General features: G+C 44.0%; 1 protein-coding gene across 2 annotated transcripts in view; it reads left to right on the top strand.

Moving 5' to 3' along the window:
• CDH4 (cadherin 4) overlaps positions 1-15,215 on the top strand; it is a 467,924-nt gene that overhangs the window by 369,544 nt on the left and 83,165 nt on the right. For both annotated transcript variants that reach the window (XM_075720977.1, XM_075720976.1), the window contains exon 6: positions 3,464-3,608. In XM_075720977.1, coding sequence (XP_075577092.1) covers positions 3,464-3,608 — 145 coding nt within the window. The remainder of the gene's footprint in view (positions 1-3,463; positions 3,609-15,215) is intronic.

Below are 15,215 nucleotides of genomic sequence, written 5' to 3'. Positions count from 1 at the left end.
ACGCTCGGCACGGGAAGCTGGGGGAAGAAGGGGGAAGGGGGGGACGTTGGGAGCGATGGCGTTTGTCTTCCCGAGTCACCGTTACGCGTGATGGAGCCCTGCTTTCCTGGGGATGGCTGAGCACCTGCCTGCCCATGGGAAGTGGTGAATGAATCCCTTGTTCTGCTTTGCTTGTGTGCGCGGCTTTTGCTTTACCTGTTAAACTGTCTTTATCTCAACCCACGAGTTTCCTCACTTCTGCTCTTCTGATTCTCTCCCCCATCCCACTGCAGGGCAGTGAGCGAGCAGCTGTGTGGTGCTGAGCTGCTGGCTGGGGTTAAACCACGACACTCGCCCAGTGCCACAAAGCACTTGCATGCATCTGCTTTTCATCCTGTCCATCGCTCTACTACCAAAACACCCGCTTGGTCACAGGTGGGAGCAGATGGCAGCTGCACTCAAACGGTGCCTTGCACAAATGAGCCCTGTCTCGGCATCTGAAGAACGACTCCAGAACAAAACATGTTGTCCGGCTTGAGGTTGCCTCATTAATACAAAGAGTAGGGCGTGAGGATAAGGGAGAAGATGAATTAAGGAAGGGAAATGTAGTATCTGATCTGCCTTGGAGATACAACTAGTTACCCTGTGGACAGATTGCCTCACTGGAGTCCCCTGTCCCTTTGCTCCCTGCACTGGGAATGGTCTCTGTCGAGGAATGGTCTCTGTCGAGGAATGGTCTCTGTCGAGGAATGGTCTCTATGGAGGAATGGTCTCTATGGAGGAATGGTCTCTAACGAGGAAGAGCTCCCATTGAGCTGAGTTTTGATTCAGCCCTCTGGCTCAAGCCTCTCTTCTCCCTCTGCTGCAGTTGGCACTGACCACAGAGGAGCAACATGTCGTGGAAGGATGCAGAGGCCTTACAGAAATGTTAAAAGAATATGAATAGAGGAAATTCATGCAAGCAAGCGCAAGAGGAAAAAAGAAGAAAAGTTCACTGAAGTCAGGCAAAAAAGTAGCAGAAGAGCGAAGGGGGGTGTGCAGAAAGGGCAGCAGTAACAGCTGGTTGGAGGGCAGAAGAAGAGCAGCTACGGCCAGCCAGGCACCAGCACAGCCCGGGGCGTAAGGGCGCGGGGTCTGCTGCGCTGGGCGTGGGGAGCGGGTGCCGTCCCCCCAGCTGCCCAAAAGCTGTTAGTCAGGGCCCCGGTGCCCGCACCAGTGCCCGTGTCCCCAGGCACCGTCCTCCCTCCCGTAACTCAGCCCGGGGGCTGGCGCTGGGCTCGGGGCAGAGGTGACACTGGTGCGTGTCACTGCCGGTTTGACGAGATTCCTGAAGTCTTGCTTATTGAATCTTTTTTATCTTCAGTGCAGGCAGTAATGCGTTTGTGGGTACATGTGCTTAGCGAGTGCAACAAGCAGATAGACGTGCATTGCTGAGAAATCCCTTACTCCTGAAGATTTCAAACAAAAGCTATCAAATGTAATTAAAAATTTGCAGGGGGAGAGTCAGATCTGAGGGGGAAGATACCAGCTTTGCTCTCTGCTTTATCTCTGAGTGGAACCATTTCCGCTGCTGGAAATGCAGGAAGAGAGAGCCCAGTGCTGCCGCAGTTTGAAGATAATAACTTTAATTTTGGCTTCGAATTACTTTTTTTTCAAAGGCAATCTGACCTCTGATTGGGAAAGTTATTGAATTGCTACATCTGACATGATGAAGGATAGCTCAACAGGTGGGAGCCAAAGCAGTTCGTAAGCAAGCAAGAAATGCAGATATTAAAAGCATTACAAGTCATCCTGTATTGAAAACGAAGCCAGACTTCTTCAGCCTTTAAAGAAAACGTGCTGCTTAACTTCCTTCAAAAAAACTATTTTTCTCCCAGCTCGTTTCACATGGCAGTTTGTTCTCTGCTTGATTAAATGTTAATCCAGCCCATCCTAATAGCATGCACTTTCTTTTGTTAAGCTCTGGACTTCTGAACGCCATACATGAAGGAGAAAGTTGCATCGATCACAGCACAGCGAGAGCAAAAGACGGAAACCAGTGCTAATGCAATTAGCACATTTATTTGTCATGCAGCAGAGGAGCTAGAGACCTCCTTGGCACAGGAGCTCCAGCTCCCGGCAGCATCCTGACCAGCATCCCGACGGCCCGGGGAGCTGCCGGGAGGGACCAGAGAGGCCTCCTTCCCTCTGAAGGCGGGAGCTGGTGTGGGTCGGCACGCTGGCGGGGCTTGTGTCATACAAAACACTCCCCGCGGGGCGGTGGGTGGGTCCCCTGTCCCTCAGCCCCGCTCTTCCAGCCAGCCCTTGCACCAAGCTAGCGTGCTCTGGAGCCTTCATTCTTCATCCCACCAGCCTTGCGGGATGCCGCACGGCCGTCCTGAGCGCCGTCCCCCATTTTTGTGGCGGTGCGGAGGTTCAGCAATGCTCACTGGTGCGGAAATGAGGAGGGGTGGCAAATGAAATCTGCAGCGCTCACACCCAGGCGATGCCTCTCCGCTGCCCAGCCATCGGCAGGGGCCATGCAACCCTTTCCTCACTTGTGGGGTTTTTTTTCTGAAGCTGACATGGGCTCCGTTCAGCGCACACACAATTTAGAGTAGCCATCTGTTCCCTTTAATGAGAAAGCTATCCATTTTTTTCACCTGATTACTGATTGTTCCAGACTATTGTTGATTGCATTGTTTTATTAATTACTCATTTTGACATGCTGTATCTGTCCCTTTTGTTCAGAAAACAGATGCTCTTGTTTTCGAGTATTATTGCTGATGGTTATTGCTAATAAGATAAAGCCACAGTTCCACTTTAGCTGAGGACTTAACACTGTGGCTCTGGTTATTGTAACGCTTCATCACTGGATATTTTAGTTAAGCCTGAGAAAAATATTCCATTCTTAGTGCCACAGGGGCTCCCATCATTTGAAGGAAAAGGACCTTTTTTATGTCTTCTGGTGGATAGAGCAATGGGGTCCGTAGCTGTTGCTGTTCCTAGAGACTGTGATTAAACAAAGACTAAACAATGCTAATGCCATTCTGAAATCTCTTCACTTATTAATCCCTGTTATTGTGGGTATGAAAGGCTGCAGGTTCTCATAAGAAGCCTCTCAAGTCAAACTCATTTCCTTGCTGTGTTTGGAACTAAGCAAAATTTGCTTTTCAGATTGTCAGACAAGGTTCACCACGTCTTCAAAATTAAAATATAGTGGTCTATTAGCAGTGAAGGAGATAGCATCACTACACCAGAGTTAAAGTGTTTCCACTGACAATTGCTATTTTAAAATATTATTTCAATATTACGTTAAGCCTTGAAAAACTGTGTGTAGAGTCTAGATGGAAACCACGTTGCTGCTTTCTGCTGGAGTTAGATACCCGCTCAGTTCAATTTGAGAAAGTATTTATGAGGTGAAGTCAATTCCTACAAAACACGGTCTCTCATTCTGCGACAAATCCAATTGCTGATACTATGCTTTCATTGTGCTTATTCCCAGCTCCGGGCTCATGCAGTGGATATGAATGGAAACAAGGTGGAGAATCCTATTGACCTTTACATCTATGTGATTGATATGAATGACAACAGACCGGAGTTTATAAACCAAGTCTATAATGGATCTGTTGATGAAGGCTCTAAACCAGGTACAGTTGAAAAAAAGTCTTAAAGTTATCACAGGCTTTCAAACATTAATCTGGCCTGGTGGCTTTGCCTCCTCTTGAAATAGAGGGAATGTAGGAGAGGTTTGCTCTTGCTGGCTCTTTGTTGAAGGCTGGTGGAGGTGGGAACAATCTAGCCGGTATCTCTTTCTCTGGATGCAGAGGAAGCGGAGGCTTGGGTTAGAGGGATCCTGGATCCTGGTGGTCCCTTCCTAGGTGTGGAATTTGCAAAAGCAGCAGTTTTGTAGAGTAATTCTCTGTATTGCCATTCTCATACGCTCGTTACATGTGTGCAGGGTGTTATGCTAACCACAGAGTACTGAAAGCAAACCCGGCAGTGGCCTTTCACTGATCCAGTGCCTGAAATGCTGAACGTCTGCCTCCTTGGTATTTAATCCAGTCATTTGCAAACTCAGTGCCTGGCACCCAGTCAGACTCCAGACAGGTCTGTGTCCCAGAGCGTGAAGAAAATACTTCCTTTTTTGGGACCTGATGCAAACCTATTGAAGTGGGAATATTCCCACTGAAACTGCCGGCTCATCCTCTGTCCCCATGGACTTCTCTTACAGAGGGTGAAATGGGGAAAAACTCAAAGTACACAGAATACAAGTGATGACTTTTTACGTGAACGTGTTTACATGCTTGGAAAAATACAGTTATAAGGGTCTTTAGTGTTTTCTTTTCAACTATGTTGCTGATTTGTTATTTAAGTGTGGTGTAATCCTACCGTTTCCAATATGGTAGCAGGCTTGGTTTAGCTTATTGCTGAGCATAACTAATATGAGTGTATTCATTCTTTAAACAGAAATTATACTGTCAAAACTGTCACCAGTGTGTTTGTAATTCTCCTGAAAGCGGAGGGAGATTTTTCCAAGACAAATTTTATCCTCAGTTGTTTGCCAGCTGAGGGGTTAAATACCGCGTGACTGTGTTTTGTGTCAGCAAACATTTATCATGGCTTCTCCGCTGCCTGAGGTGTCATAGGAAAGTCTCCCGTGGCCACTATTTTTAACAAGGTGATTCGCAAGGTGATTGATTGTCTTTCAGCATTGTGAGGAATGGGCTGCTGTGGTGACAGGTAGTGGGGACAGAATGTGACATTATTTTTGAGGAAAGAATAGCTACAGCTCCCTTCCTGATATGCTTTGGGTGCTGATCCCCGTCCTGCTTGGCAGAGGGGATGCGAGAAGTCCCTGAGCTGATGGCTCTAATGACACCTTCACGGAGGATTTTCCGGCTTTCATTTGAAGGCCACTTTGGGGCACGTCAAGGTTTGAAGATTGATACATTTCCATAGCAAATCAAATTTCTTACATCTTATTCTAGGGCAGATCAATATTCAAAGTGTTCACAAATGTTTTAAGTAGCTCTGCTCATTTGTGTGAAAGGAGCAGTAAATTGCATCCTCCTCTTGTCTGAAATCCAGATAAGCCTTTGAGCTATTAAATCAGAATAGGATAACTTTGCCTACAAAATGCTTGTGCCTCTGCTTCTACCAGTGTTTTTTGGTATTCTGTATCCCAGGCTGGAGTGCTTGCCTTTAAGGCAGGTAGGTAGAAAGCAATCTGTTTTTATTCAAAAGCAATTACATTTGTCTTTGATGTTTTTGGAGGTTTTTCCCCCCTCTTTCCTGTTTAATCGGTATTCTTTTAAAGGTTTGTATTAGCATTGAATTTCTGTTCTTTGCTTTTGTAGAACCTCCTGGGAGTTTGGGTATCTGAAGCGCTCATTCCATGTACTTGGCAATAAACATGATGTTGTGTCATTGAGAAAGGGATAGAGAGGTCATAGAGTTACTGTGGATGTCTTCGTGCTCCTCCTTTGCCTCCAAGTTATGTATCCCTGTTTTGTGTAGAGACAAGTCTAGACAATGTATTTAGCTAAGCATAGATCTTGCAGAGATTTGCAAAGTCTCTTACAGTTCAAGATGCTTCAGACCATTATTATAACTAAGGAGGCACCATGCCAGCCTTTGCAAGGGAAAAAATAATGTGGGCAAAATTCATGATCATTTGTGGCAGTGGTCAACAAAAGAAAGACATTGCATGTTCTTAGAGGTAACGGCAAAATGTGTTCAGTATAGATTCAACCGTAAGTTATATATGTATATGCACCTATAAATATATATATATATGCATATGTGCATATATCCATGTATAAAGTACAGATTTGCTTCAAGCAAACTAAAAAATCTTATTATATGTTACAGGAGTTCAGCATTCATTTTCCACTGTTCATTGCTATTGAACTATGCCTGAGGACTGAAAATGCTTCCCTGGATATCCTGTACAATTGTTATTTCTCACATCTTCCATATGCCCATTTATAATGGCTGTGATTAAAAATGCAGTATTACTCGATTACCACAGTATCTGCAACATTCTTAATAATTCTGCACACCTCTTATGAGAAAAGTAGCTAGAGTAGTAGAGTATCCCAAACAAGTGCTGACTCTGAGGGCAGCTAGTGCGAGCAGCCAATGACTGTTTGAAGTCAGTAGGAATTTTGCCCAGATTTAAAAAAAAGAAAAAAGGGACATATGGAGCTCAAGCTCTACCCATGGAAATTTTGCAGAGCAAGACCGTCAAAGATACGCTGTTGAGCACAGACTGAGCAGGGCGCATTGACCTTGAGCTGCAGGGAAAACCCCTGTAAGGCTTTAGCAGGATCAGTAGAGCAGATCCCCTTCAAAGAGAACAGCAAAGGGCTCTGCGGTGCTGCCACAGCGCGCCCCGGGCTGCGGGGCAAAGCGACGGCAGCCGGCGCGCAGGCACGGCAGGCAGCTGTGCCTCCGGAGGATGCTGCGCCACGGAGGGCAGCGTGGTCCCCTCTCCCTAGCCAGGGTGCAGGGAGCTGGAAGAGCGCGCGTGCCTCATCTCTGACCCTGTAGGACAGCTGCAAATTGTGCCTGACCGTGGCAGGGGGTGGAGGGTGGCCAAGATGTGACCTACCGACTCTGCAGTGAATAAGCCAAAAGGAGGTAGAGTGAACCAAGAAAATGGGCGTGCAGGAAGGATGTGTGCTCCAGCCTGCAGCACGGTGTGATACTGCTGGGCACTTAGCCTCCCACGGAAGAAGCAAGTTTGCTTTAGTCTAAAATACAAATATCCTTCAAAGGGGATTGTCCAAGAGCTGGAAGAATTGGCAGCAATGTGAAGAGACTCATTAGAGGCAGTCTGATGGGTTTTAAGTGAAGGGGCTTCCCAGACTGCAGAGCACTCAGACTGCCTGGGTTTCCAAGGAGCACGCTCTCTGCGGTGTGCAAGTCACCTTGAAGCAACCCTTGACAGGAATAGAAAAGAAATCATCGAGTATTATTAATTATAATAGGTTGTTGTTGCTGGTTAAGATTGTAATGTCTTAATTGAAATAGTGTCTTACCCCGTAGCGCAGTGTTCTTGAAATCAGGAGCTCATTCTCGTGGAGTAAAGCTGTCTGTAGTGTGAACACGTGTGTCACGGCCTGGCTCCTTTGCATCCTCAGATGCGTGCTGGCTCTTCAAATGAATTGCATTGCTTTTTCCTTTTCTGATACTCTCTGGAAAACATTGTAATGCATTTCTAGCTTATCTAGCCTACGGGCATGCAGCTGGACAGTTTAAATGTGTAAATGCAGGCCCCTCCAAAAATGCAGAACAGGAATAGTGATGCAGGATTTTCTTTTCCACAGGACCATCTTTCTTCCTTACTCTCCCCCTCCACGAGTTGTTTTGATTTAAAGCACCACTGTTTGAAAGTGTATCTTAAAAGACCGTGTTTTACTGATATTGAATAATGTTCTGCCTCTTTGAACTTTGCCTCTCTATGAAGAACATAGCCAAGTTTTAAAAATGCAGCTGCAAGCTCGAGCTGAAATTCCCCTGGTCCCTCTGGCAGCCTTAATCAGCAAAGTTCTCCCGGAGCTGCAGAAGTTGCCTTTCAAGCGCTGATAAAGCGGGACGGGTTGCACAGCTTTGCTGCCCGACACTGCCTGCCCTGCGAGGATTCTGCTGCGCTCTCAAAGCCCACATCTCTGAGCCGTGCCACGCAAGCTCCACCGCCTTACGGCAGAACGGAGCTGGGCTTTGCGGTGGGTTTTTCCCCTCTGTACGACACCGGTTACTGCCTGCCCCCAGCCCAGCCCCTGCGCTTGCAGCATCCCGGGGTGTCCTGGGGGAGTGCCGTTTCCAAAGAAATTCTACAGTTTCCAGAAGAAAGTTGCTCGATAAGATAGAATGAAAATGTTTAAATGTAAAAGAAAAAAGGGAATTTAATCACAAAACAAAAATGTGATGGAGAAAGATTATTTTGGTCGCTGCAGAAGCTTGGTTTGATACAACCACCACAAAATGTACCTTACGGTCGGATGTGGATGTCTTACTGAACTGAAGCGTTCAGTTCTGAAAAGGTCAATGTGAAATGCTCCGCAGTGACTTGAGTGCTTTGCTCTGGGTTGTATCTATTTTGTTTTAACAGCAAGATTGTCAAAAATTAACACATCTCTCCAAAACAATTTGTTCCTGTCAGACTGGCCTTTTCCATTCCCATTCATCCTTTCCACTTCACTAACTCTCCGGATACATCATGGTCCCTTTCAAGTCAATAGCAAAAAGTTCAAGTGCTTTCTTTTAAGCTAGGGTTTCATCCGGCTCCTCCTTTCTCATGGTGTTGTGCAGGATACTTTACTCCTGCCACCCTCCCTGGGAGCGGTGTGAAAGAGTGCTAAGTATGGACAGTCCTCCAAAATAAAGGAATATTAGTATTTCTTACATGAGAAATGTTGTAATTTAAAATTTCCCCATCTCCTCCTGATTTCATGGAACTCTGGTACAATAATTGTTGATAGCGTGCCACATGAAAAATGAAATAGCTGGGAGCCAAATCTATATGTGGCAAATTGAGTTAAAGAAATCTCATAAAAATAAGCAGTATATAAAAAAACAAGGATTTTAAAAGCCGATTATTCTACTAGTGTCCCAGTTTGTTTATTTTATTTCTATGCCAGCAGAGATTCCCTCAGAGATTAACACCATGGACTAATGCACAGATGGGGCCAGAAACTTGAAAGTCATCTGAATATTAAGAATTTAAATCTTTAGCCTCAGTGATTTGAACAGAAAGCCAATTATGAGGCTGAATTAGTTTTCAAATTAAACTGCAATTTAAGGCTTGTGAAATTAATCTTTTAAGGCATATAGTTGCATTTGTGTGTGTGTGTGTGTATATATATATTCATGTGGAGAATTTGGATTCTGCATTTCTGGCTTGTTCCTCTTCTCCAACCTGACAGTACAATTCATAAAGAGCTGCCTGGTGTCCTGCAGGTTGTTCTTTCAGTGAAGGAACAGGGCAGGTGTTGCCGGGTGGCAGGGGAGGAAACGAAAGCAGCAACGCCTGAGATCTGAAGAGAAGATGCTTCATTTTTTAAAATGAATAGGACACTTGAGTGAAAACCCTTTTTTCCATTACAAACCATTCCAAAAATGCCGTAGTGCTGCTTATAATTAAAATGATCAATATTCTTTTACCAGCTTGGAGACAGATTGATTTTAGAGCTCTTTAGTTAGGAAGGTCCTAATTCAACAGAGCACCTGAATACGTTCGTGGACCTGGGCTGACTCGGCCGCTGGCGGTGGCGTGGCACGGGGAGGCCAGGGCGTGTGCCAGGTGCCTGTTCCTGCTGATAGCACTAGAAGCTAGAAATAATGCAAATGCCATATGTTTCAGAGAGATCCTGTAAAGGTAAAATCTTCAAGAGCAGGTCTCAACAGATTCTCCCAGTTGTCCCAGAGCTCTTCACAGGTTGGGTGCATTACTTGTGGGTTCATCACAAGCCTAAATACATGCGTCAGTGCAGTGCCATCTTCTGCAGCTTGGGTAGGTGCTGCTCTTATCCTTGCACTTTATATGCTATTAAAAATCATAGAATCATAAAATCGTTTAGGTTGGAAAAGACCTTTAAGATCATTGAGCCCAACTGTTAACCTAGCACGGCCAAGTCCACCACTAAACCGTGTCCCTGAGCACCACATCTACACGTCTTTGAAACATCTCCAGGGATGGGGACTCAACCGCTTCCCCAGGCAGCCTGTTCCAGTGCTTGACAACCCTTTCCATGAAGAAATTTTTCCTAATATCCAATCTAAACTTCCCCTGGCGCAACTTGAGGCCGTTTCCTCTCGCCCTGTCACTTGTTACTTGGGAGAAGAGCCCAACACCCACCTCACTACTACCTCCTTTCAGGTGGTTGTAGAGAGCGATAAGGTCTCCCCTCAGCCTCCTCTTCTCCAGGCTGAACAACCCCAGTTCCCTCAGCCGCTCCTCATAAGACCTCTGCTCCAGACCCTTCACCAACTTCGCTGCCCTTCTCTGGACACGCGAAAATGGCTGTGTCCAGCCTGATTCTATTCTCTCAGACATTACACACAGACTTAGGATACTCAATAATCTTTTTTAGGTTCTTTTGCTCAGCCAAGCACAATTTTAAGATAAGAAATTGTTTTTCTGCAGACACATGTGGTAGTGCTTTCCATTTTGTTTCGAGGTGAGTGGTTATGAAATCTGTGCTCTTAATTTCCTTTTCAGAAGCATCCAGTCCCAAGAGCAAGGAAGTGAATTATAGCACTGTAGGTGAGAAAAAATGCAAATCCCCAGACTGATGGTTTTTCTCTCCAGAAAAAATCGCCAAGTTGCTATAAAAAAAAAAAAGTGGAAATCGTGTTCTGAGACCACTCTAGAAGGGAGTTACAACACTGCGATAGTCCACTCTGCCTCCTTTTAACCAGCAGCTACAAATAATACAGTATTTTATATATATAGTATTTATTTTGTATGATATGATACCATATTACATTGTATTATATATTATATATTATATTACTTTATATTATATTGTCAAAATTCAAGGATTGGATTCAAGCCTCATGGAAGGTATGTTAAGTCTCAGGTTTTGTGCAGTCAGGTCTGCATGATTTCGCTGGTTGCGTATGCCTTCAGTTAAGCATGAAACCTAGCCGTACTTCTAAGCACAGTTCGGTGATGGTGTTCAGGATATCTTGTCCTAAGTCACGCTTTCTCAATTTTTTGAATTTGCCTCTGGGAATTGAGAGGATTCATCTGCAGGAACTCAGCCAAGCTGAGGCTCATCGATTTATGCAGTCAAAACTATTTGCTCGGAGGCTGAATGTGCTTTTTGCCCATCTTGAAGTTTTACTTCTGTTATTTCTCTGCGGTCCACGGGGTCTCAGTAGGCTACAGGCTGCTGTACAGGAGTTGTGTTCAAATCTGGCCATGCCCACGTGTGTGCTGCATTCAGTGCATCCGTTCATTTTCTCTCTGGAGATGTTTATTTAATTTTTAACAATAAGAAGGTATTCTTTCAGTTCCGGGTGATAGCAGCCTCTTCGACTTGCTCAGTCATCTCTCCAGACCCACTTGCTCTGTTCTCATTAGGTTGACTCTTGCCTTGTTTGATGCTGAGAATCTGCTGTCTCCACTAATTAGGAAGTGGCATCCTTTATGAATTAGGTTAGCTGCTTAAAAGGTCAACATTTGCCAATGATTACAAAAATAACGGTGAAAGAGGAGTGACAGTAGCTATCAGTTGTGGAGTATCATTCAGAAGGAAAGTGCTGTTTCTATTTAGTTTTCCATCTAGAGCACGTGGGATGCAGTTAAATTGTAACTTGGTTTTGATGTCTTTGCTTTTCTAGCATGTGCTTTCCGTTCCTGAGACCTTGTTGCAATGAATGAAATCGCTTAAAGGGTGAAGTGTTCCTATTGTGAGTAAGGGCATGAGGTTCCCATCCTCTGTGGGGAAGAAAACTAGTATCAGGAAACTCTTCTGAATTGAAAATTTTATTTTTAGGAAATCTTGTAAATTTTACACTGCTTTTCAGTATTTAGTCTTCCCATCAATAATTACTGTCTTCTCTCTATCTAGCATCGGATGCAGAATATTCACTAAGTGAGCTTTCCAATTTGGAAAAAAAAATTAGGAGGAAGGGGAGGTTTCCATTAGTACAAAGCCATTATTAACTTGGGTTAATGAAGATCTAATGTAATACGGCCATCACCACATGTCTGCACATAATGATTCAATCCTTTTCTACGGGGGAATGATTAAATTAAGTATCTTGTAGGTCAAAATTAGACTGAGAAGGTTAACCAACCTTTAATGATTCTGCAACCATTTACCAGCCATTAAAAAACACAAACTGTAAGATAAAGCTGAATAGAGAATCAGCATTATCAGTAAAAACCGGATGAAGTTTTAGCTTTTTCTCTTTTATATCACATGAGTAGACAGAGAGGATTGTGTATTTTTATAGTGATGTGTGGTATAAAGGGCAAAGTGAAAGGTTTTTTTATCTTTTTTTTTTATTTGGATTCCTGATAAGTGCCCATTAGCTCTTTCTTTTAACATGCATTAAATCTAACTAATGGATATCAAACCAGCTTAGAAAAATGGTAATTATAAAGCAATTGTATTAAAGACTTTGGGAGCACAACTGTGCTAAGGTATTGTTTGTATGCCTTAAAACCGTGAAAGCTCAGTCTTTACGGAGAAATGAAGTTGCATAGATGGGAGAGCAGAGATTGCAGGCAACGTGATGTGAATTAGCAGTTCTTGGCATGCTTTGGGACCATCTGAGCTAGAAAGAACTGAGCTGATTCTCAGATTCCAGAGCGATTTGGGGGAGACATTTGTTTACGACTGTGTTCTTATCTGCTTATACGTACGCAGGGCAGCTATCTTTCTTGTTTTGCTGCTTTTTTTACTTAGCATGTACAGATCGAATGAGATAGAGTGAACCTAACAAAATCTTTCTGCAGTCTTTTACAAGCAGATGCAATTAATGTTAAAATTGATAAACAAAACTGAATATATGGGTAAAAATTATCTCCCTTTGCGTCCATCCCCCCCAGATTCTGTAAGGTTTTATTTTGCCTATCCTGTAGAAAGCTTAATTAATCTAATGGGAATATTTTCCATAAGGGGTGCTTTTAAGCATCTCTCTCATGTGTCTTGTCCATTGTTAGACTGAAACAAAAATACCTCATTTGACAAACTAACATCTAGGAGATTGCAGTCTCTGGGAAATAAAAGAGAATGCTTTGTGAAGTTGCAGATTCTTGAGGTCTTGCCTTTTATTGATAGATCTCCTTCATCATGCCATACATTAATTGTAACTCAGGTGATATATGAACTTGGCACATTAGTTAATGAAAGCTAATGCGCAGTAATCTTGTCATCACTAGCTGTGCATGATAATTCAATCTGCTTGCCAGAAGAGCTGTTCAACATGCAACAAATTTGATTTAATATTGACATGATGTACTAGGTTAGGTATTTTATATAACATGCCATGTGCCTGATTTGATGAGAAATGTTTTTCTTTCAACAGGTTATCTACCTGAGTTAGTAGGCCAGGTGTGTAGTTTAACACGGTTATAGCAAACACCGTCTGGACTGGGTATTCGTTATGTGCTTCATTGTGCAGACTGGGGCAAATTCCCGAGTTCCGGCACTTCATGCATTCATTTAACGTTGTCAGCAGGCTTGGGAGCAGAAAAATAAAGCTAATGCTTCTCTCACACGCTGAAAGCATAAAGTCCCTCTTGCCCCGTTTATACACCTTGCTTGTAGCTCCATCACCACTGGCAGGGTCTGCCCCAAAAATGGGCAAGTACAGCGTGGGGGTCTTGAGTGTGACTTGGAGGAGTTTTCCCAGTGTTTCTGGTCTGTAGTAACTGCTGCGAATCTCTGCTTGGGCAGGGTACAGGGATCTAAAGATGGTGTGGTTAATACTTTGATTTCCATAAAACGCACACACGCATCCTGCAGGCCAGGTTGGGCAGTCGGTACTTTTTCACTTAATCCCTAACAATGCCAGCCTCAGTCCTCAAGCGATTAAGAACTGTGCAGTCTGCCACTGTATATTTGCCTAATTTGTGTAGTAATAGGGGCTGGATATGGGGATATATTTCCTTTATTGTAATATAAAGTATATGAAGATATAAGAAACGTGACATTATTTACTTTTATAGCAGGTAAATCATCACCAACCATCTTAGTGTAGTGGAAGGCTTTATATAGCACCCAGAAGATGTTAGACACTGTAGCAGTATATATCCACATCGCTCTAGTGAATATTCTTGTGCACAGATATATGTTTATGTCAGTCACTGCAGCACACGGGTATCTAGAGGATACGTCTCGCTTAAAGACAGACTAAATGTACAGCAAACTGAGTGGAACGTAGATGTTGAGCGTAGGTTACGCCAGCAGGTCCCCTGGGAGCGGTCCTTGGGAACGGTACCCTCAGCATGGGTAAAAGGAGATGCCATCCACGCTCTTATTCTTGGGTGAGCATTGCCAGGTGGGAAATGTGTGTGCATAGGAACGGGAACGGCCGTATCAGCCGCCATCCAGACTGCAGTAATTTGCAGCCGGTTTGCAGCAGACTGTGGTCAGACAAGCAGCCCCAGGGAGCAGCGGAGAGCCGGGGAAGGAAGCGGCTGCTGCAATTCCATCATGCGCTGCAGAGTGCTGCAGCCACACAGGGCCCTTTGCAGAGGACGCTTTATTAAGTTACAAGTTAGTAATTAATGCCAAGTTCCTCTCTTTATTTTCTCTGTGGTTGGGTTTCGTAATCAAAATTAAAGATATGAGATAGGGAGCAGGTTGCCTCTTGAAATACAGCTCCCTGGTGCTCAGTTCACGACTTTAGAGACATTTGTCCAGTCCCATCTCCCTTTATGGGGATGTAGGTCAAACGCTGTTAAAATAATCCTTTTTTCTAGAGCAGATGTACACAGTCCAATGCTACACTGCAGAAAAGAAGCAAAAAGGTCAGGGAAAGAGTGAAGGAGACCTACTACACACTCCATCGACAGTATAGCTGCTGTCAGCTCACCCCGTGCCCACCACAGCAGCAGTCTGTCGGGTTCCCCTGCCAAGCTGGGAACCCACCATCTCCCACACGTCCTGCTTTATCTTGGAAACCACAGTGCAGTCCGAGAGATCCCAGATGAGGAGGGACCAGAGCTGTGGGGTGCTCTCATCTGAACTTAGTAGCCCCAATAACTTTCCTTTCTGAGTTGTTTCTTGCACTAGAAGTGAATCGCAAAATGCCGCCTGTTTTTTGGAATATGTCCTAAGACTGCACATGTCCTAAAATAGATTGTTTTCCTCTTCCACTTCTGTTTTCATTAGCCTCAGGTTTTGACATTCTGTTCAGAGATATTTTCAGTACAGAATGCATTAAGATTACATAAATTCCAAATCAAACATCTCATTCAGCACATTTCCTATTTAAATTTCTCCTGTACATTTCCCCTGTACTTATCTAAGGGTTGGCTTCTTTATTTGTATCAGTTCTCTCGTGATAACTGGTTTTGCAGAAGAGTGAAAAAAGAACGCTAGAAGAGAAAGGAGAAAATTCATTGCTTGCAGAGCCTTGTTTCAATTCAGTGTTCCTTCCCTCTCCTGAAGTTTATTGATCGGAAAAATGTTAAAGTTGTTGAATAGTTTGTTTTCATTTCACAAATGTGAATCAGGATTATTGCAGAAAGATAGGAATGTATTCATCATTAGAATTTGCTTTACACA

Source organism: Pelecanus crispus, chromosome 14, assembly GCF_030463565.1.
Source record: "Pelecanus crispus isolate bPelCri1 chromosome 14, bPelCri1.pri, whole genome shotgun sequence".
In the NCBI taxonomy this organism is placed as follows: domain Eukaryota; kingdom Metazoa; phylum Chordata; class Aves; order Pelecaniformes; family Pelecanidae; genus Pelecanus; species Pelecanus crispus.
This window is presented reverse-complemented; position numbering and strand designations above follow the sequence as displayed.